At 39.2% G+C, this 22,137-nt stretch overlaps 1 protein-coding gene and 1 long non-coding RNA gene across 2 annotated transcripts in view; one reads left to right on the forward strand and one right to left on the reverse strand.

The window, feature by feature from the left end:
• The first annotated feature begins 433 nt into the window (after positions 1-433).
• The window catches only part of KIF13B (kinesin family member 13B), a 200,812-nt gene continuing 179,108 nt past the window's right edge, over positions 434-22,137 (forward strand). The window contains exons 1-2 of the mRNA XM_038573684.1: positions 434-576; positions 17,755-17,848. Coding sequence (XP_038429612.1) covers positions 522-576; positions 17,755-17,848 — 149 coding nt within the window. The 5' untranslated portion in view covers positions 434-521. The remainder of the gene's footprint in view (positions 577-17,754; positions 17,849-22,137) is intronic.
• On the reverse strand, positions 1,261-10,593 carry LOC111092452. The gene is made up of 3 exons (XR_005378616.1): positions 10,535-10,593; positions 3,658-3,793; positions 1,261-1,411 (listed from the first exon to the last, which is right to left on the reverse strand). It is a non-coding gene; the product is annotated as an uncharacterized LOC111092452 (long non-coding RNA).

The following is a 22,137-nucleotide window of genomic DNA, read 5'->3' on the forward strand; positions in this document are numbered from 1 at the left end:
AAGACTTCCAGAAGTCGCTTTGTCTTGAAGGATGACTTCAGCAAACAGGGCCAGGAGTGCAATCCCGGCCGAAGAAGTCGAGCCAGGGATCATGCTTTAAGGTTGGCAGGAAATGAGAGTCCTCATGAGGTCACTCTCAGGGGCTGCGATGCCGTCTATTCCACTCTTTGTCCTCAGGTGCGGTATCGGCTTATCGAGGGCTTCTGTTTCAGTGCTAGCTGTCAGAGCAGAACGGCGTAGAAGCAGAGCGGGCATGGACACGTTCCAGACAGCGCGGAGCGCCCGATTTCTCCCGCCGAGTTCCTCCGCCGCTGTCAAGCCCTCGACCACCTTCAGGAACTACAAGTCCCATCATGCCCCGCGGACGCGCGCCGGGAGCCCCGCGACCGGCCCCGCCCCGCCCCGGCTCCGCCCCCGCCCCGCCCCTCCCGCCCGCAGCCCCCTCCCGCCCGGCCAGTCCCGAAGAGTTGCCCGGTGGCCGCGGCAGACGGAAGCCGAGGGAGATCCTCGGCGGCAGCAGGATGGGGGACTCCAAAGTGAAAGTGGCCGTGCGGATCCGGCCCATGAACCGGAGAGGTGAGAGCCGAGCCTGCCGGGGCCGCCGCGGTGGAGGCGGCAGGTGCCTGGCGCGCCCTTCCCTCAGCCGCGGCCGCCGTGTGGGGTCCGGCCGGCCCCGCCCCTGCAGTCCGCGCGTCCCGGCGAGAGAGCGGCCGGCGCGTCCCGAAATCTCGTCCTGCGCGGGGACGCCCCTCCCCTCGCCCGCACCGCGTCCCGGGCGCCGCGGGGCCCACGTCCCGGTCCGCTGCCCCTTCCGCCGGCGCGCCCGGCCCGCCCCGCCCCGACGCCCTTTCGCCCTCTCGCCTCCCCTGCCCTTGCCGGAGGGCGCTCTGGTCCCGCGCCCCGGGCTCGCTTCCTCCTCCCCCCTCCGCACCCCTGCCCCTCGCTCGTGCCCCGCCGCGCCCCCCTCCCCCGCTTTCTCCTCGCCGGCTGTCAGAGGGTCCTCACCCCTCCAGCCTGGCCGGAGCAGCCGGGGACCCCGAGGCCCCCACGTCTGTGGCCCGGTCACCCCCAAACCCTACACTTTTGTGTCCGCGGCAGGAAAAAAAAATGGCAGGGAGTTTAGTTTACTCCCGAGAAAGCACTCAAGTGCAAAAAAATGCCTCTTTTTTTTTTTTTTTTTTAAACTTTCTGTACATTTATCCTGGACGGTCATAAAGAATTGCAAGGACTTTAAAGTTGGGTAAAACAGATGCCCTTCCACCTCCCTGCTTTTTTGCCTTTTTTTTTTTTTTTTTCACTTGTTGAGATAGTTTTGTTTTTGCTTGCAGTCATATTCGTCATCTCTCCAACAATAAATAGTTTAAGTGCCAAGATTCTTGTGAAATTGTATCTTTCAGACATTCTCTCAATTCTGCAGGGAGGGTAGAGAAAGCAGATAAATCGAGTACATTTTAAATGATCTTTAGTCAAATGGAGTGAAGAGAACCCCTCCCCCCACCCCCCCCAACGCGAAGTACCAAGAGGAGGTGGGCTGGGTCATGGCTTTCCTTACTTACGTAGCAGCGTTGGTTGGGCAAGTGACTTTAAATGAGATAATGTATTTTTGCAAACCCTTTCTATACAGTGGTGTGTTATTGAGGTCACTGTTAAAATCCCAGGAGATGACGCTTCAGTTGATAAGATTCTGAACTAATCAAAATCTTGTGTCAGAGTCACTTCTAAGACGTTTTTGCAATTTCTTTGTTCATAAGTGTTAAGTCTCTCTAGAAATTATGAGTTGTTTTCAGCTTTTCCTTTTCCTTGCTGTCTTTTGTATATATTGAGATACACAGATCAACCAGTCGACAGCATGTTTTGTTGGGTTGCCCTTGTGAAAGTTGGTTGATCTCTTGGAGTCGTATCTTCTATTGGAGTGGGTGATTCCTCGGGTGCCTGCTAGGTCTGTTTAAGGCTGTCACGTGACAGAAGCGTCCTTCCCCCAGCACCCCCCCCCCCCCATACTTAAACTAGTGCAGTTTCGGGTTTTCAAGTCTTTCCTTTGACAAAATTAAAGGATCTTAGGTGAACTTTAAAAATTTCAGAAGCTTCTGTCCTTACGTGCGCAGGCATCTTTACTCAAGTTTATTACCGTCATAATGATTAAGAAAAAAACGAAAAAGCAAGCCACATAAAACAACTTCATTTGGGTTTTGATTCTGAAAGGGTGATTTGAGCAAATTCTTAAAATTGCCTTTTCAGAAAAAAACTGGGAAATGTCAGTGCTAAAAAGTTGCAGCTAACCAACCATCACAAAAGACCTATCTCACATAATTAGAGAATCCTTCCCTCTCCCCGCCCCCTCCCCCGCCGTGAATTTCATTTTTTGAGGGGAAGTACTGTTGTTCTAAATTGTCATTAGATTGTGATAATTGGCAGTATCAGAGTTTCAGAGGACACACAGAATAATAATTTTAGCTGTGGATTGGATGTTCCTTTGAATTCATTTTCAAATGAAGATTTATACATGGATCCATTACTCTATAAATAGAAGTGGCTTATTGTGGCAAATTGCTTCCCCCTTCATTTAGTGCCATCTCTACCTAGCCTTGTATTTCCTGAATGCATATGGACTTCTTTTTGCTGTGATTACCACAGATAATTAAAGTTGATTCTATTTCTGTTTTGTCATGAAGTCCTCATTTACATATATCTCGAATGCAATGGAATACATTGTAGTGGAATTCTAAAGCCAGTGATTTCTTTTCTTTTCTTTTCTTTTTTTTTTTTTTTTTTTTTTAAGATTTCATTTTTCAGTAATCTCCACACCCAATGTGGAGTTTGAATTTACAACCCTGAGATTAAGAGTTGCATGCTCCACTGACTGAGCCAGCCAGGCTCCCGTAAAGCCAGTGATTTTTAAACTGCTATCTGGAATTTATTTAAAAAGACTAAAACAGAAGTACATTTCTTTCCAGTAATTTTGGAAAGAATCATATTACTTTGACTAATCATTACTTCTGGGAAAAATAGTGTAATAAGTAAGTAGTAGTGTATACTTACGACAAATAGTAAACTTCTAGTCAGGATTTTTTCTCTTTTAACCTATCAGTTCAAGCTGCAAACTCAGAAATCACTCTTCACAAATAAGAATGAGTAGAGAATGGGTTATCAGGATGAGGAAGTTTTGGCATATAGATTCTGATGTTTGGAATCATATTGGCTGCTCTTTGAGGAAATCTGAAATTTGCAATAAACTTCTAGTGTACCATTAAGTTCTTCATGTGATTCAGTTTCTCTGCTAAGGTATTAAGGTAGTTAGTCGGTTTATTATTTAACATTGATCATGGAAGTAAGAGTTTTGGTCTTTTATGCTAAATTATATGTGGTTTGGGAAACATAGTTGTTTTAACAACATTAAGCAGTATGCTCTAGTTCAATAATAGCAAGAATTATAATGGCTAATGAATATGCTTTTGTTAATAGTATTTTTCTTTTTATATATTTTAACATTGCACTAACAAAACATAAAAGGGAAAAAGTCTATGACATCCTTCCATTCTAACAATTCACACTGTCATTTTCTAATTTCCATTCTGGTTTGTATTCACATGCATGTAATTTTACCTACTTCTAATATTGCAACTTTTGTTTTTGCTTTTCTTCATTTGAAATACGTACTTACGCTGAAGAACAGCTGTAAAATTGTTTTGTCATGAGATCTTGCAGTTCTGCTTGCAGATATTGTTTGGTTTATCATGTTATTTTTCAGACTTGGACAACTCACCAGGTAACTCCGGTTGTGTTCTTCTATATACTGTAAGGAACACCCATTCATACATTATTAACCAGTGTAATTATTAAATGAACTGAAAGGTTTACAAGCATAATTGATAGTACTGGCTAGATCAGTGACACTCTCCTGTTTAGGAATTTGATGTTTTGTAACTCAGGTGGTTTAAAAAACATTTAATATTTACCGAATACCTGCCAGGTGTCTAGTTTATATTAGATATGATGGGATCTTATTGCCTTTCTGCAGGGGGCCTCCCATGTTTAAATGTGTATAAGATCAACTACCAAAATAAATACATTTACATCAAAAGTGTTTGGAAAATCTGTTTCTTACCTATCTAGCTTAAGGTAGTGAAACCAAAAATTACATTGGATATTTAGCTGGATAGTGAAAGGGGTTAATTCAGTTGTTAGGGAAGATGGATAATAAATATATTTCAACAGGCATTTCTCAAGGGTTTACTTTACATTTTATAGTACTTGATGCAGTGAAAGGCACAAAGAGACAGAAGAATGTGACTGTCTGATAAAAGTCAATGCTTAAGTAAATTGTAGCCTAGAATCTCAGGGCAAAGATTGCTATGGAGATATTAAAAATGTTGAAAATCAACATTATTTGACAAAGAAGACAGTTTTCTATGTTAGCAGAAAAAGCAGAATGTAAAACAGTATGTGCATTATGATGATTATTACTCTGTAAAAATGTAAACAGGAATGGCAAGGGCTAGAAAGAAACATGAAAAAATGAAATTGCTTGTTCTTGTCGAGAGACCCTTAAGTCCTGAAAACTCTTCGTGTTGACTTCTCTTATAGTACTCAGCTTTTTAAAGTTGTGCTTTATGGTTCATGGTCATGAGGAAGTGGCTCACACATGAAAAGATAAGATTAAAAGGTAAACAAACATCTATTGCAGATTGCCAGGTGAGTGATCGGCAAATACAGGAATCCAGAGGAGTGCAAGATCCCTGGAGGCCTGGTGATCAGGGAAGGCTTCTGTGGGGAGGGAGAACCTTGATTAGACGTGGAGGGAGGAATCTAATGATTGGAATGGGGTTCATGGTAGCAGGTGAAGAGAGAGCATTGGTTCTTTGGGGAGGAAGTATGGCCCAAGAGCAAAGGCACAGAGACAGGAATGAACCAGGCAAGTTTAGATGGCAGAGGCAGGCTAAACCTGCCAGAAAGGAGGGTTCTGTGAGCTTGAGTGGAGAAGGATGAGATTAGAAAGGTAGGGTGGGGGATCCCTGGATGGCTCAGCCATTTAGCGACTACCTTCAGCCCAGGGCGTGATCCTGGAGACCTGGGATCGGGTCCCACATCGGGCTCCCTGCATGGAGCCTGCTTTGCCCTCTACCTGTGTCTCTGCCTCTCTCTCTCTCTCTCTCTCTCTCTCTCTCTCTCTGTGTCTCTCATGAATAAATAAAGAAAGTCTTAAAAAAAAAAAAGAAAGAAAGGTAGGGTGGAATTGCGGGGAGCCCTGAGTGCTAGCTAAGCCCAGAAGTCTGGGTTAGGTTGGCTAGTTCATGTGGTCTATTTAGCCCTGTAGAACTTCCATGGATCTTGGACACAAGGATGAAGGAGAAAGATTGCCAGGTCTCAGGGCAGGATGGAAAACCTGGGTAGATGCCTGATTCAGGGCATAGCTGGGTAACATTTAAGAGCAGGGTGGTGAAAATGAAGCCCTGTGAATAGGAAGAATCAGGAGGCTGGTCAAAACTTAGGTAAACCATTGTGACTCAGAAGACAGGTGAAACTGAGGAAGCAAGAAGCTGAGAGAACACTCTGGCAGTCTGTAAAGACACAGGTGATCCTTAGGAAATGAAGGGGCTAGGTAGTGAGATTCTGAAACAGGAAGGTGGTTTTGACCCTGAGGCCATTGCTGGTCCCACAGAATAACTGGTAATGGAGTTGAGGTTGTCTATGGATGGAAATTTCTGACATACTTTCTAAAACAGAAGATCCTTGTTTTCTAGCATCTGCTTGATATGCTAATGGAGAATGAGACACACATCTATTACAACATTGTTTTGTTTCTGTTGTCCACTCAATGACTGAAATTGGGATTTATACATACAGGGTAAGAGGCTTTTGGAGAAGAAAGTACAAATTTATATGATAAAATAAAAATTTGTTTGAGTTGGCATTTACTTTTACCCCCCTTACCTCCACAAAGCAATGACGAATATCTAACTTTTCCAGTCCTTAAGATCTGAAGATGAAGGAAACCACTGACAAAACTATTCATTAAGCTGATGAATGGAGATGTTTATTGAGTAGAAATGGATTATTATTGATCTCTCAGCTTGCTGATCGTGTTCCCCTTGTGTTCAACAGAGCACATTAAAAAAAAAAACAACTTGGCAGAGATGAGCAGTGTAATTTATGGGGAAATGTGTGACACTCACTGGCCTCTGGGACACAAAACCATGACTTAATTGGTAACTGGGCTTGAGCTTTCAGGTGCTGTAGATATCTTTAAAAAGTGGTATTAGCCCATTCAATAGGTGTTGATTGAAGAAAAGAATAGCTACTTGTTTGTGAGAGTTTTCTGTTTGTGAGCTACAGAGCTCAGGACTTTTTTTTTTTTTTAGGTTTATTTATTTGAGAGAGAGAAAAAGAGCATAAGTGGGGTGAGGGACAGAGGGAGAAGCAGACTCCCTGCTGAGCAGAGAGCCCCATGTGGGGCTTGATCCCAGGACTCCAGGATCATGACCTGAGCCAAAGGCAGATGCTAACTGACTGAGCCACTCAGGTGCCCCAGAGTTTGGTACTTTTTAAGCGATACTCTTCAAACAAAACTTTGAAATGGAGTAATCATTTAACAGAATCTCAGAGAGGGGGCAAGTAAACTTCCCCAGAATTACAAGACAAATATTTTCAGCCTGAATTTCACCTACTGTGCCATTAAACCCTGTGCTTTCACTATTGTTTTGGACATGATAATCTTTAAAGGGACCTTGCATTTTTGAGTTTACATAATTTTCAAAGATGTGTAGGATATGTGAGAAGCATAAGTCATGATCTTTGACTAAAGGAGCTCACTGTCTTCTTGATAATAGAGATGCACAGGTGAGTCAATTATAAGAATATATGTACACAGTGATGCTAGTGCATTAAGAATTAAAGGAATAGGAGTAAGACTTGAGAGTGGTAAGGACTGTGTTGGAGACCATGGGCAGGTAGATGGGGTACACAAGTCATTGGAATTAATCTGTTTTTACCCTGCTAAGCTTATAAGTTAGCTAGTTAACTGTTTCATGGTTGTTGGTAGGAGACATGGGACTTCTGGGCCAGAGGACTTACTCATGGCATGGCAAGCAGTGTGAGCAGCTCCCCTTGCTTGCCAATCCCACAAGGGTGTGGAAAGTCCAGATAGATGGTGTGCAAGCAGTGAGTTTGTGCTGCATCTGAGGAACACTGGGCTTGGGGAATCCATTGTTTTAAGTGGTAAGCAAGCCTGCTCTTTGTCCAGAAGGAAGACTTTGTCCCTCAGGGTTGCTGGCTACAAACACAGTCCTGAGTGAGGGGTTGGATAAAGAACATCTATGGCCTAGCATTTTAGGTATACCCAGCAAGAATGTGTCAAGGTGACATGGAAGCAACTGAAATTTAGGAAATACAGGAAGACTGCAAAGTTTCTGGTTTAGATGATTTAGATGACTAAGTAAATGAATGTTGGGGTCATTGACATCAGAAATATAGGAGAAGCAGGTTTTAAGGTGGAGGTATAGGAAATGATGAGTTTTATTCTTGGATATTCAACAATATTTAGTCCTTATCACAGGCTGTATGCTGCACCTACAAATATAAATAAGGTATCGTGTATACTTGGAAGAAACTATACAGACTTGTTGAGTTTTAGACGTCTGAAGTCTAGTCAAGTGGGTGGATCCAGTATGCTGTTGCATATGAGTCTGAACCTAAGGGACTGGAGATGTGTGTAGAGTCATACATTTGGGAGTCATTACTGTAGGTAGAAGATAGAGTACCAAATTAAGGTGTGTGTGAAGGAGGAGGTCATAGAGCCAAGAAGAGAGACATATGAGGAGAGGCAAGTTAAAGTAACACGAAAGCCCAGGAGGCCCCTGGGTGGCACAGTTGGCTAAGAGACCAACTCTTGGTTTCAGCTTAGATTGTGATCTCAGGGTTGTGAGATAAAGCTCCATGTCGAGCCCCATGTTGGGCTCTGTGCTCAGTGCAGAGTCTGCTTGGGATTCTCTCTCCCCCTCTGCCCCTCCCACTTGTTCACTCTCTCTCTCTCAAATAAATAAGCAAATAAGTCTTAAAAAAAAAAAGTAATAGGAAAGCCTAGAGAGAAAATATGTCAAAGAATGAATAGTTGGTAGCCAGATAACACAGGAATGGCACGTAATAATTGTGTTCAGTAGATTTGGCATAATGGCAATCAGTGGTAATTTTCAGAATAATTTTGACTGGATAAATGAATTAGTGTTTGTGTGTTAATAATAGTGGGCTGAGAAATAAGTGGGTTGCCAGTATGGTGGCAGTGAATACACAATTTTTTTTTTTTCAAAAAACTTCATTTAGAAGGGAAGGGTAAAGAGTCGTATCTGGAGTTGTATTAGGAACAGACCTTTTTTATGAGATGTTCAAGCTTCATTATAGACAGAACCAATAGGGAAATTTTTGAAGTACGGGAAGAAGAGGATAATTATGTAATGAGAAGGCCTGGAGAGCATAATTTTCTTGATGAGGTAGATTGTGAGGTTATTTGAGAGTGAGAAGAATTGGTTTGACTGGGATCTTGAGAGTAGTGAGTGTTTAGAAATTGAAGAACTCTAACCATATTTTATATCTATTGAGGGTTGTGAGATCATTCTTTCTAATTTTTTTGAGATATAATTCATCAAAACTGTACAATTCAGTGGTTTTGGTGTATTTGCAGAGTTGTGCAACCATCACCAATATCTGGTTGCAGAACATGTTCATCATTCCAAAGAGAGACTCTGTCCCCACTCGCAGTCACTGTCTACACCCCCCCCCCCAAACACACCCGTCCTTCTTCCTTGCCCCTGGCAACCATTGCTCTACTTCTTGTCTCTATGGATTTGCCTATTCTGGGCATTTCATATAAATGGAATCATGCAGTATGTGGACTTTTGTATCTGACTTTTTTCCCGCTTGGTATAATGTATTCAGGGTTTATCTGTGTTGTAGCATGAGTCGGTACTCATTTCTTTTTAAAGTTGAATAATATTACGTGATACAGATATGCTGCATTTGTTTACTCATTGATTACTTGGTGGGCATTTGGCTTGTTTACACTTTTTGGCTATTATGAATGCTTCTGTGAACATTTGTGTATAACTTTTTGTGTAGATGTATATTTTTATTTCTTTTGGGTGTATATATACATAGAAGTGGAATTGCTGGGTCATCCAGTAACTCTAACTTTTGAGGAACTGCTATATTGTTTTCCAAAGTGACTGCACCATTTTATATTCTCACCAACAACATATGAAAGTTCTGATTTTTCCATGTCCTTAACAACACTTCATTTTTTTTTAAAAGATTTTATTTATTTATTCATGAGAGACACACGCAGAGAGGCAGAGATACAGGCAGAGGGAGAAGCAGGCTTCCTGTAGGGAGCCTGATGTGGGACTCGATCCCGAGACTCCAGGATCACACCCTGGGCTGAAGGCAGGTGCCAAACCACTGAGCCACCCAGGGATCCCCATGCTTTGTCTGTCTTTTTGATTATTGCCATCCTAGTGTATGTGAAGTAGTATCTCCTTGTGGTTTTGATTTTCATTTCTCCAGTGTCTAATGATGTTGAACATCTTTTCATGTATTTATTGGCTATTTGTAGATCTTTGGAGAGATTTCTATTCAAATTATTGTTTTATTTTATTTTTATTTTTATTTTAAGTAGGCTCCAGACCCAGTGTGGAGCCCAACATAGGGCTTGAGCTCCTGACCCTGAAATCAAGACCTGAGTTGAGGGGCACCTGGGTGGCTCAGTTGGTTAAACATCCAACTCTTGCTTTCAGTTCAGGTCATTTCAGTTCCGATCTCATGGTCCTGGGATCAAGCCCCACGTTGGGCTCCGTGCTCAGCTCAGCTGGGAGTCTGCTTGAGGATTCTCTTTATCTCTCTCTCTCTCTCTCTCCTTCTGTCCCTCCCCTTGTTCTCTCTTTCTCTCTCAAGTAAATAAATAAATCTTAAAAAAAAAAAAGGCCTGAGCTGAGATAAAAAAGTTGGATGCTCAACTGACATAGCCACCCAGGCACCCCTCAAACTATCATTTTAAAAATTGTTTTGTCTTTTTATTATTGAGCTAGTAGAATTATTTATGTATTTTGAATGCTAGTCCCTTAGCAGATAAATGACATCATATAAGGAATCATGACCTAGTTCAAGGTCATGTGGATTTATGCCTGTATTTTCTTCTAAGAGTTTTATAGTTTTAGACTTTATATTTATGTCTTTGATCCATTTGGAGTTAATTTTTGAATGTGATGTGAGGTAGAAGTTGAAGTTCATCCTATTCCATGTGGATATCTAGTTGTCCCAGCACCATTTGTTGAAGTGACAGTACTTTTCCCGTTGGATTGTCTTGGCACTCTTGTCGAAAATCAATTGACTTGAATTTAAGAGTAAGTTACAATTAGGTTTTTAGGAACATGACTGGTAGGAGGTAAAGGGAGGTACATTTATATTTCTGAGTAGTATATTTTGTTTGAAAATTATTATTTTCTGGAGAATTAGAAAACAGATTACTAAGTGGGCAATTCAGACTTACTTTATCCTCACTGAGAAAGATGCATTTCCTCAGATGGAGCATGAGTTATGTAAAGGGAGTATCCCAGACCCCGCCCATCTTTCACTATGATGTCATTGAGGAATGAGCCATAGCTGATTTATACATTGAAGGAGGACTTGTTTCAAATTATTGTTCACTTTTACAGGGTGACTAATTTGCTGGCTGAGTAAGCTGAATTGTCAGCTGTTAATATTTTAATACTCATCTTGAGGAACTTGACTAGAAAAGGATCGTGTTTGGGAAATAATATGGGATCTTTAATATTAGTGAAGGAAATTTCTTTCTTTTTTCTAAGGACTCATGCTTACATTGAAGCATTCGTGGTTCTAAGTACAGTAGAGCTTCAGAAGTCATGACATAAACTTATAGTATTACTTAACTTTAAGATCACTCTGGTTTTTTATTGGTTTTTAGACATAGTACTAATTAAATCCCAATCTCATTATTACAGGATTACTAGGAATAAACTGTTGTGCATGTGTTACTTATTATAATAATGGTGAGCATTTAGTGCTATTTTTTTTATTGTGGTATATATACATATATAACATAAAATTTACCGTCTTAAACCATTTTTTACTTGTAAAGATTTTATTTATTCATGAGAGAGACAGACAGAGAAGCAGAGACATAGGCAGAGGGAGAAGCAGGCTCCCCACAGGAGCCCGATGTGGAACTCCATCCAGGATCCCAGGATCACACCCTGAGCCACAGGCAGACGCTCAACCACTGAGCCACCCAGGTGTCCCATCTTAAACCATTTTTAAGTGTACAGCTTAGTGGCATTAAGTTGTTATGTAACCATCACCACTCTCTGTGTCTAGAACATTTTTAACTTCTAAAACTGAAACTCTGTATTTGTTGCCCCTTAAGCCCAGCCCCTGGCATCTACCATCTTACTTTCTATCTCTATGAATTTGACCACTCTAGGTAGGTACCTGATATAAGTGAAATCATATAGTATTTGTCTAGCTTATCTCACTTGGCATAATATCAAGGTTTATCTATGTTTTTTAGCAGGATTTCATTCCTTTTTAAGGTTGAATAATATTCCATTGAATTATACCACATTTTGTTTTTCTATTGATTCATCAATGGACACTTGGATTGTTTCACCTTTTGGTTGTTGTGAATGCTACTATGAACCTGGAACTACTTTAATGCTGTTTTTGCAAAGGCACTTGTAGCAGCTAGGTCCTTATCTTTTTAATCTAAGAATTGTTCCAAACTAAGGAACCTATTTATCTTTTGGATTTTCAGTAAGCATTTAAAAACATTTTCTTTTTAGTTTTTATTTTCTTTTTAGTTTTTAAAATTCAGATTAAATTTAAGGTCCAAGTTTGTTATTGTTAATTACTGCTTGCTTTCTCAGCAGTGTAGAGCAAGAAGTTTTTTTTTTTTTTTTTAAGGTTTTTTATTTATTAATGAGAGAGAGAGAGGCAGAGACACAGGCAGAGGGAGAAGTAGGCTCCATGCAGGGAGCCTGATGTGGGACTCGATCCAGGGTCTCCAGGATCACAACCCAGGCTGAAGGCGGCGCTAAACTGCTGAGCCACCCGGGCTGCCCTAGAGCAAGAAGTTTTTTTTATTTATTTATTTATTTATTTATTTATTTATTTATTTATTTATTTATTTATTTATTTATTTAAAAAAAATTTTTTTTTTAAAAATTTTTTTTAAGTTAATTTATTTATTTATGATAGTCATCAGAGAGCGAGAGAGAGAGAGAGAGAGAGAGAGAGGCAGAGACACAGGCAGAGGGAGAAGCAGGCTCCATGCACCGGGAGCCCGATGTGGGATTCGATCCGGGGTCTCCAGGATCACGCCCTGGGCCAAAGGCAGGCGCCAAACCACTGCGCCACCCAGGGATCCCGAGCAAGAAGTTTTTTTTTTTTTTTTTTTTTTTTTTTTATGATAGGCACACAGTGAGAGAGAGAGAGGCAGAGACACAGGCAGAGGGAGAAGCAGGCTCCATGCACCGGGAGCCCGATGTGGGATTCGATCCCGGGTCTCCAGGATCGCGCCCTGGGCCAAAGGCAGGCGCCAAACCGCTGCGCCACCCAGGGATCCCCCGAGCAAGAAGTTTTAAATGGAGAAAGTTTCGTACTTAGAGTCTTGTTGCAATGTAATTTTTTTTTTTTAAGATTTTATTTTTATGATATCTCTACACCCAGCGTGGGGCTTGAACTCACAATCCAGAGATCAAGAGTTGCATGCTCTATTGACTGAGCCAGCCAGGTGCCCCTTTTACTATAATTGAAATCAACCAACTAGTAACATGTGATGGTATTTTACCTATAACATTTATAATAAATGTTTTTCATTTCTGACCCTTAAACTTTCTTCAAATTTCACTGCTTTTATTTGCTTGGGTGTGTGTCCTACATGTTCCACCCATATTATAAGCAGCCTTGTTTTAATATCTATCCATCACTCAGTAGAATCAGAGTGGGAATTTTGTTTGGTTAAAAATTGAGCTAATAAAGTGAAGATAGTGTTTATATCTTAAAGGCCACTTTCCATGGGTGTTAGATGTAGGGACATTTGTAACTGTTGCAGTCTTTAGGACAAAATGAATTTGGGTTGGGTATATTAGTTATAAGGTGATTCTATGTATTGCATAGGGTTTTCCAGGGATTGGTTCATCATGGCATTTAATGGTTCCAAATTATTAGTTCTATTTAATGAAGTCATGAGGCAGAGAATGGAGGAGCTGTGAGGAGGATAGGGGAAAAGCATACAAATATATTGAAGGAAAATGTTTGGATTCCCTCTCAATTCAAGATCATTTGAAATGAGGCAGGGCAGTTAGTGAGAAAATATTTGAGTTACAGTTTTTCAGTCATGCATTCTAACTGCATGCAGAACTATACATGCAACTCCCTTGCTCAGACCAAACATTCTCGCAAGACACTAATAACTAACTTTGTGGTGGGTGGTGAGATAGTAAGTAGATTCTGAGTCATACAGTATAATTTCCGGAGATTTGGTAATACATTTGTGTATGATATGGGTTTGACTGTCAGGGACCAGCCAATACAATATGGTCAGAAACCATTAAGGAGTAGTATTAAGAAAGTGTGATGATCACAAACTTTCCTGAACTCTGGGCCTATAGACCTTAGTGCTAGTTAACCACAGTGGAACATTTATTTGCTGCTTTGGGATTAGTCTTCCACACCTAGGTAAAACATAGTTCTGTAGTTTTTGTTTCAGTTTTCTTTTTTTTTTTAATTTTTATTTATTTGTGATAGTCACACAGAGAGAGAGAGAGAGAGGCAGAGACATAGGCAGAGGGAGAAGCAGGCTCCATGCACCGGGGGCCTGATGTGGGATTCGATCCCGGGTCTCCAGGATCACGCCCTGGGCCAAAGGCAGTCGCCAAACCGCTGTGCCACCTGGGGATCCCTGTTTCAGTTTTCTTTGCCTGAAAGATGTGCTGGCTAAAAGAAAGACCACTACATTTTTTGTACTTCTAGAATGTATCTTTGAGAACAAATGCAGAAAAACCAATATAAGAAACATTGTGGCAGGTACAGGGAGGGAGATTTTTGTTTTTGCTTTTTTGTATTTACATAACTCAGTTATGTAAATTAAAATGAAAGAAATGACCTTCTCTGGCAGTGGAAATGCTCTTAAGTTATAATGAGTATGACATTGACATTTGGCCAAGGTTCTTTGGGAAATACAAAATAGCACTAATGTAGTGCAGCTCTTTTCCTTAGAGCTTATTTTTTGGTAATGGAGATAAGGCAAACAGTTTCATACTTTGCGTCAGAAAAATATAAGAATATAAAAATATGAGGGGCGCCTGGGTGGTTCAATTGGTTGAGTGTCCAACTGTTGATTTTGGATTAGGTCATCATCTCAGGGTCATGAGCTCAAGACTTATGTCATTGGGCCCTGTGCTTAGTGTGGAGCCTGCTTGAGTGTTTCTTTTTTCCTCTCCCTCTGCCCTTCCCTCCGCTTATGTTCACTCTCTGTCTCTCTCAAGTAAAAAGTAAGTCTTAAAAAAAAGAATATAAAAATATGAGAACATAAACATGCCATGGCCATACTTAAAAAAATAGCTTTATTGGAAAAAAAAGGAAAAATAGCTTTATTGAGATATAAGTCACATATCATACAATTCAACCATCTCAGTGGTTTTTATCATGCTCACATAATTATGCAGTTATCAGCATAATCAATTTTAGTACATCTTCTTACCCTCAATAGAAAACTATACCCATGTAACCGCATGGTGACTATAGTTAGTGATACTGTATTGCATATTTGAAGGTTGCTAAGAGAATAGATATTAAAAGTTCTCATAATGAAAATATTTTTTGTAATTATGTATGGTGACATGTTAATTATTAATTAGACTTGTGTGGTGAGTATTTTGCAATGTATACAAATAGGGAATCATGTTGTACACCCGAAACTAATATAATGTTATATGTCAATTATACCTCAATTAAAAATAAGCAAAACACCATCCCTATTAGCAGTCACTCCCTAGCTGTAGGCAATAACTAGTCTATTTTCTGTCTCTATTTGCCTATTCTGGACATTTCAAAATGGGTAGAATCATATAACGTGGCTTCTTTCACTTTGCACAAGCTTCATTCATGTTGTAATATGTATCAGTACCTTATTCCTTTTAATTGCCAAATATTCCATTTTATAGATATACTAAATTTATCCATTCATTAGTTGATGGACATTTGGATTGTTCCCCTTTTTGGCTGTTATGAATAGCCAAATACTAGTGTTATTTATGGATAAGCTTTTGTGTAGACCTAGGTTGTAATTTCTATAATATAATATAATATAATATAATATAATATAATATAATATAATAAATATCTCTTAGATAATATATACCTAGAAGTGGAATTGATGGGTCATATATCAACTTTCTGTTTAACCTTTTGAAGAACTGCCAGACTGTTTTCCAAAGTAACTGCACCATTTTACATTCCCATCAGTAATGTGTGAGGGTTCCATTTTTCCGTATCATCACTAACACTTGTTATTATCTGTCTTTTTTACTGTAATTATGCTAGTGAGTGTGAGTGGTATTTTATTGTATTTTTGATGTACATTTCCCAATGTGTAATGATTTTGGGCATCTTATCTTCTTGGCCAGTTTTGTATCCACTTTTTTTTAGAGATGTCTATTCAGTTTGATTGCCATTTAAAAATTGGATTATTTGCCTTTTTATTATTGAGTTGTAAGAGTTCTTTATGTTTTCTGATGCAGGTTCCTTATGAAATATATAATTTACAAATTATTTACAAATTTGTTCGATTCTTTGGGTTGTCTTTTTGCCCTCTTGACAGCATCCTTTGAAGTACAAAAGTTTTTTTTTTTAATTTATTTATTCATGGGGGTGGGAGGAGAGGGAGAGAGAGGCAGAGACACGGGCAGAGGGAGAAGCAGGCTCCATGCTGGGAGCCTGATGTGGGACTTGATCCCGGGTCTCCAGGATCACACCCTGGGCTGAAGGCGGCACTAAACTGCTGAGCCACCTGGGCTGCCCTGAAGTACAAGAGTTTTTCATTTTAATGCTCTCCAAGTTATCTACTTTTCCTTTTGTTGCTTGTGCTTTTAGTGTCTAAGAAACCTTTACCTAACCCAACATCATGTGAGTTTACCCTTATGTTTTCTTCTAAGAATTTTTTAGTTTTAGCTTTTACACATTTATGTCTGATCTTTTGGAATTAATTTTTGTGTATGGTGTTCATTCTTTTCGCATGTGGATATCCAGTTGTCCCACGACTGTTTTCTGAAAAGACTGTAGTTTCCTCACTGGATTGTCTTGTTAAAGTCGCTGGTCACAAATATGACAGTATATTTCAGTACTGTCTGTTCCATTGATCTATATGTCTGTCCTTCTGCCCTTATAGTAGTCACTACCATCTTGATTACTGTAGCTTCTTAATTAAGTTTGACATTAGTGAGTGCAGTCTTTCTACTTTGTCCTTTTTCAAGAATATTTGGCTATTCTGGGTCTCACACATTTCTATATAGATTTAGGATTAGCTTGGCTTAAAAAAAAACTAGCTGGGATTTTGATAGGGATTACCTTGAATTTTGTAGACCAATTTGGGGTGTATTGCCATCTTAATAATATTAAGTCTTTCAATTCATGAGTGTAAAATAACTTCCCATTTATTTCAGTCTTGAATTTCAACGTTTTGGAATTTTCATTGTATAAGTTTTGTACTTTTTTTTTTAAAGATTTTATTTATTTATTCATGAGACACACACACACACAGAGGCAGAGACACAGGCAGAGGGAGAAGCAGCCTCCATGCAGGGAGCCTGATGTGGGACTCAAACCCAGGACTCCAGGATCATGCCCTGGGCCGAGGGCGGGCGCTAAACTGCTGAGCCACCCAGGTGTCCCAAGTTTTATACTTCTTTTAAATTTATTCCTAAGTAGTTAAGTCTTTTTGATGCTATTATAAATTGTTTTCTTAACTCTGCTTCTGGGTTTTATATTGCTGGTGTATAGAAACACAACTGATTTGCGTATGTTGATCATGTATCCTATGACTTTGCAAGACTTGTTTATTCTAATAGTTTTTAAATGGATTCCTTTGAGGGCAGCTCAGCGGTTTAGCCCCACCTTCAGCCCAGGCGTGATCCTGGAGACCCGGGATCCTGTCCCGCGTCTGGCTCCCTGCATGGAGCCTGCTTCTCCCTCTGCCCGTGTCTCTGCCTCTCTCTCTCGCCCTCTCTCTCTCTTCTCTGTGTAGTCTCATGACTAAATAAATAAAATCTTTAAAAAAGAATAAATGGATTCCTTTGAATTTTCTATGTACAAGATGACATCATTGCAAATAGAGATAATTTTACTTCTTTTTTTCAATCTGGATCCCTTTTATTTATCTTGCCTAACTGCCCTGACCAGAACTTCTAGAACAGTGTTGAGTAGAAGTTACTGCCATAGAACTTCCTTGTCTTATTCCTGATGTTTGAGGGTGAGCCATTTAGTCTTTCACCACTAAGCATGATGTTAGCTGCAGATTTTAGTAGATGTTCTTTATCAGGTTGAGAAGTTCTCTTCTATTCCTAGTTTGAGTGTTTTTATCATGAAAGAGTGTTGGATTTTTGTCAAATGATTTTTCTGGAATAAAATTACTTTGAAAATGACTATTTTCTCTCTTTTTTTTTTTTTCTCTCTCTCTCTCTTTTTTATCTGCAGAAATTGACTTGCATACCAAATGTGTGGTGGATGTAGATGAAAACAAAGTTATACTTAGTCCTGTAAATACTAATCTTTCCAAAGGAGATGTCCGGTAAGTTAAGACACAATGTTCTGTTCGGTGGATTTTTTTAAATGACTGAGTGCGATGATGGCTCCTGAGCTGAATTCAGCTTAGCAAATAGCAAATGCTTAATTACAGTGTGAAGACATAAAGCTGTCTAAGAGTGAGGTGTATAGTATGGAATGACCAAGTGCTAGAATGAGTGTTATAGATAGCAATTGTACCAGAAGCTCAGAAAAGAGGGCTTTAAGTCAGAAGGTGAAGTAACTGAGGAAGCCTTCTTGAAGGAGATGGTGGCAGCCAGAGGATCAGCAAGATGTAAATGGGAAGAAGTGGGGGTAGAACAGAAGGCCTTTACGTTGTTCCTCAGCTTAGGTTGCTTTAAATTTTGCTACTGTCAGAGCCCATTTCAAGTACTCCTTCTTCTCCCAGGCTTTCCTGCATCCTGCAGTGATTCCTCTCCTCCGAATCCCTGTAAGCTATCATTTGTACTACCCGACTGAATTATTATTATATGTTTTGGATTGCTGCTTGTAACTCGGAAAGTTAATTTAATCAAATAAGGTAGGGTCAGATTACAGAAGACCTTGAAAGACAGTAAGGGAATTTGGCCTGTATTTTGGTGGGTAAGATGTCATCTTTGACAGTTTTTTCATATTGTATTTAAAGAGGTGGATACGGAAAAAGTTGTCTGTTGGCCATGTAGAGAATGGTTGCCAAGTGGAGGAAGACTGGCTGGCTTCTCATAGAGATCAACTTGATTTCAGAGATGTTTTTCTAATGACCCTGGAAGTGAATGGCACAAATTAGTGCCTTCCATGGTGCTTTGCATGAAGTAGATTAAACTTAAACTTCAGAGACAATGTTGTGTATGGAAATACAGAAGGCACTCCATAAATGTTCTTTCAGGTTGAGTAATTGAGTTGAAAGGGCATTAGACTTGAAGTCAGAAAATCTTAAGTTGAACCCGTACTTAACTATGTTGTTTTTAACTAGTAGCTTCTAAACTAGTAGTTATTTTTAACTTTTTTGAGACATGATATACCATACATGTATGGTATTTGCTTTCCTTATAGCATAGAAGTGGTTTCTGAAGACGAAATTAATGATTGTTAAAGTGCTTTGTAAAGTGCTCTGTAATTGTGGGTGCCTCTGAACAAACTTGAGGGCAGTATTTTACATAAAAAGAGGGTAGGCTTTATCTGTAGGCTGACTTGGATTCAGATTTTGGCTTTGCCACTTGGTAGCTTGGTTACCTACCTGTGTTCCTTATTTATAAAGTCTTTTAGTTTTCTATTGCTGCATGACCTACTATCTTTGAAAGCTTAGTGGCCGAAGGCAAGTAATCATTTATTATCTGATGGTTTCTGTGGGTCAGGAATTCAGACAGGGCATGACAGGGATCGTTTGTCTTTGCCCCATGCTGTCTGAGGCATAGCTGGAAGACTTGAAAGGTTGGGATTGGGATCATTGGAGAAGGCTGTCACCCACATTTGGTGGTTTATGATGCCCATTGGCTGGAGATGTAGCTGGGGCAGTAGGCAGAACACAGAACACCTACTCACGATCTGGTGGCAGGTTCCAAGGACATGTGTCCTGAGAGAGCAAGACAGCCAGGTGGAAGGAGTATTGCTTTTTATGTCCTGATCTTGGGAGTCACACAGTATCTTTTTCACATTTTTTTACTCATGGCTGAAATAAAGCTCTAAACAATTTCCAGAAGAGGAGTTCAGACTCATCTTTTATTGGAGGAACATCAATATCACATAAAAGCCTTTGGGATGGGACATGTATTACTGTGGCTATCTTTGGAAAACACAGTCTGCCCCAAGTATATAATAGTATCTACCCGATAAAGTTGTTGTGAGAATAAAATGATGACATAAAAAGCTGAGAAAATATATTTTCTTTCCTTTTGAGATCTTTAAATCTCAGGGGCTTGTGAAAGAATTTAATAGCTCTTCTTGGTTCCATAGAGTATCTTTTTTTCCATATGCTGCATATACAAATTTAATATCACACAGCACTACAGAGGATTGTTTGATAAAAAAAAACTTTAAAAAGTGACAACTTCCAGTAAGGTTGGTATGTAATGGTCTTTGATGAAGTAAAGTTAAGCACAGATTTTTAAAAAACAGCTTTCAGTCAATGTATGTAATACACAAAGAGTGAAGTATATATAGCTTGTTGAATTTCCATAAGTTGAACATAATTCTTATAACACCCAGGTAAAAACCAAGAACATTGCTAGAGCAGTTGCCTGGCTCATTTGGAAGAGCATGTGACTCTTGATATCCAGGTCGTGAGTTCAAGCCTCATGTTTAGTGTAGAGATTACTAAAGAATATAAATAAACTTAAAAAAAAAAACACCAACAAGAACCTTGTTAGTACAATAAAAGATTGCCTTTTGAGAAGTACTTTTTCTTTTAATATACTATCATGGAGAAAATAGAAATTTTGGAATGTAGCAGCCCAGTGGTACACGTTGACTTCATTAAATGTGAAGAAAAATTGGAAGGAAAAAAAAATTGGAAGGAAACATAAATTAAAAGCTATTTTACGTGATATGAAGTTAATTACATTCTAGTTTGTAGAATGACTAATCCATAAAACAAGTTATGGTTTTATAGGAGCTATATTTATAACTAGAGAGTTAGGAATTTGAAGTTAACATGTAAATGATTTGAGTCAGTTTAAATTAGTAGTGAGAAAAGCTCAAATTAGTATTTTTTCTTTAAAAGCTATAAAATCCTTGCTTTTAGGGTAGTATCCAATTCTATTAATCTAAAAATCATGACTAATTTTATATGTATACTTAACAACTCAAGTTAGTATACTTTGAAAGTGGACATATATACATTTTATAATGATTTGTATATTTTTCTGATTAACTTTGTATTAACTTCTGACAGCTTCATGATTTGCTGTTTGTGGTTATTAAAACTAATAGAAGCCATGGTTAAATGAATAGGTAAACCATTTCTACTTTAACAGCTTAATCATGGGGATTTGGGAAACATTTCTTGCTGTGCGATATGTGGAATTTCAAAACTGTTCTGAAAAATAAGATGCTTAAAATTCAGAAAACTGATAACACAGGCTAAGAGATTGAGAATGCTGACTTTGAAGCCAGAAATCCTGGATTGAATATCACCTTCACCACTTAGCATGTGTGCTGTGGAGCAGGCTACTTAATTACCCTTTGCCTCACTTTATTCATCTGTAAAGTGGAGATTATAATAGTACCTTCCTGTAGGTTGTTAGGACAATTAAAGCAAATTAAAATATGTAAGATAACAGTGCCTGGTATAAAATAAACCTTATATAAATGTTTAAATATTACTGTTATTAAGGGCTACATTTATGATCTGTTTGGTGAGCTAGAACTTCATCAAGGAAATAAAATTTTTTAAACCAAAATGTATTAAGTTCAGGACTAGAGTATACATGCTAATCAAGAAATTATCTAGTTCTAGGGGCTCCTAAGTGGTTCAGTGGGTTGGGTGTCTAACTCTTGATTTCTTCAGCTCTGGTGGTGGTCTCAGGGTTGGGCTATTACACTGAGTGTGGAACCTGCTTAAGATTCTCTCCCTCTCCCTCTGCCCCTTCCTCCCAATCCCCTCCCCCACTCATGCTCTCAAAAATAAAAAAAATTAAAAAAATTATCTAGTTCTAGAAAGATTTCAGCTTTGCAAAGTCAGAAACTTAATTTGCCCCAAGTTGATGGGATTCTTAGGGAATAACCTGCCGTCTGTTAGAGAGCTATGATCCCTGATTTGATGTTTACAGTGAATAAAACATCAACTAACTTGGGAAACCAGATCAAAACTTTGGCTCAAAACATTGGTTTAGCATAGGGTAAGAACAAAGGGACATTTTATCAAATATGGAAAAGATTAAGGACAAACTGTTTCTGTTTTACAACACTCTACTGAAATGCTAGAGACTGATGTACTTGCATCCACCAGATGTGGTACTCCACTCCTTACATGTGGAGCACCAGATACACACTCCGAGATTTGCCCTATGTATTTTCTCAGTGCAGCACCACACTGCTTAGACTACTAGTACAATTAAATGCCTTTTTAGAATTACTATTTTTGCCTTGAATCAGTTTAGTTTTCCAGATTGGTCCTTGGGATTTTTCAAATCTTCATCAGTGACATGTTTCTAAATCATCTTTTAGGGCTAATAAGTGACCAATTCATGATCTATTTTTAGTAGATTTTTACAAGCATAATTCTCAATGTTTGAATCTTCGGATTTAAGATCACTTTAAGTCCCTTCTGTAACTAGTTACAAATAATACCAAGGTGTA

The sequence above is a fragment of the Canis lupus genome, chromosome 25 (assembly GCF_011100685.1).
Source record: "Canis lupus familiaris isolate Mischka breed German Shepherd chromosome 25, alternate assembly UU_Cfam_GSD_1.0, whole genome shotgun sequence".
Classification (NCBI taxonomy): domain Eukaryota; kingdom Metazoa; phylum Chordata; class Mammalia; order Carnivora; family Canidae; genus Canis; species Canis lupus.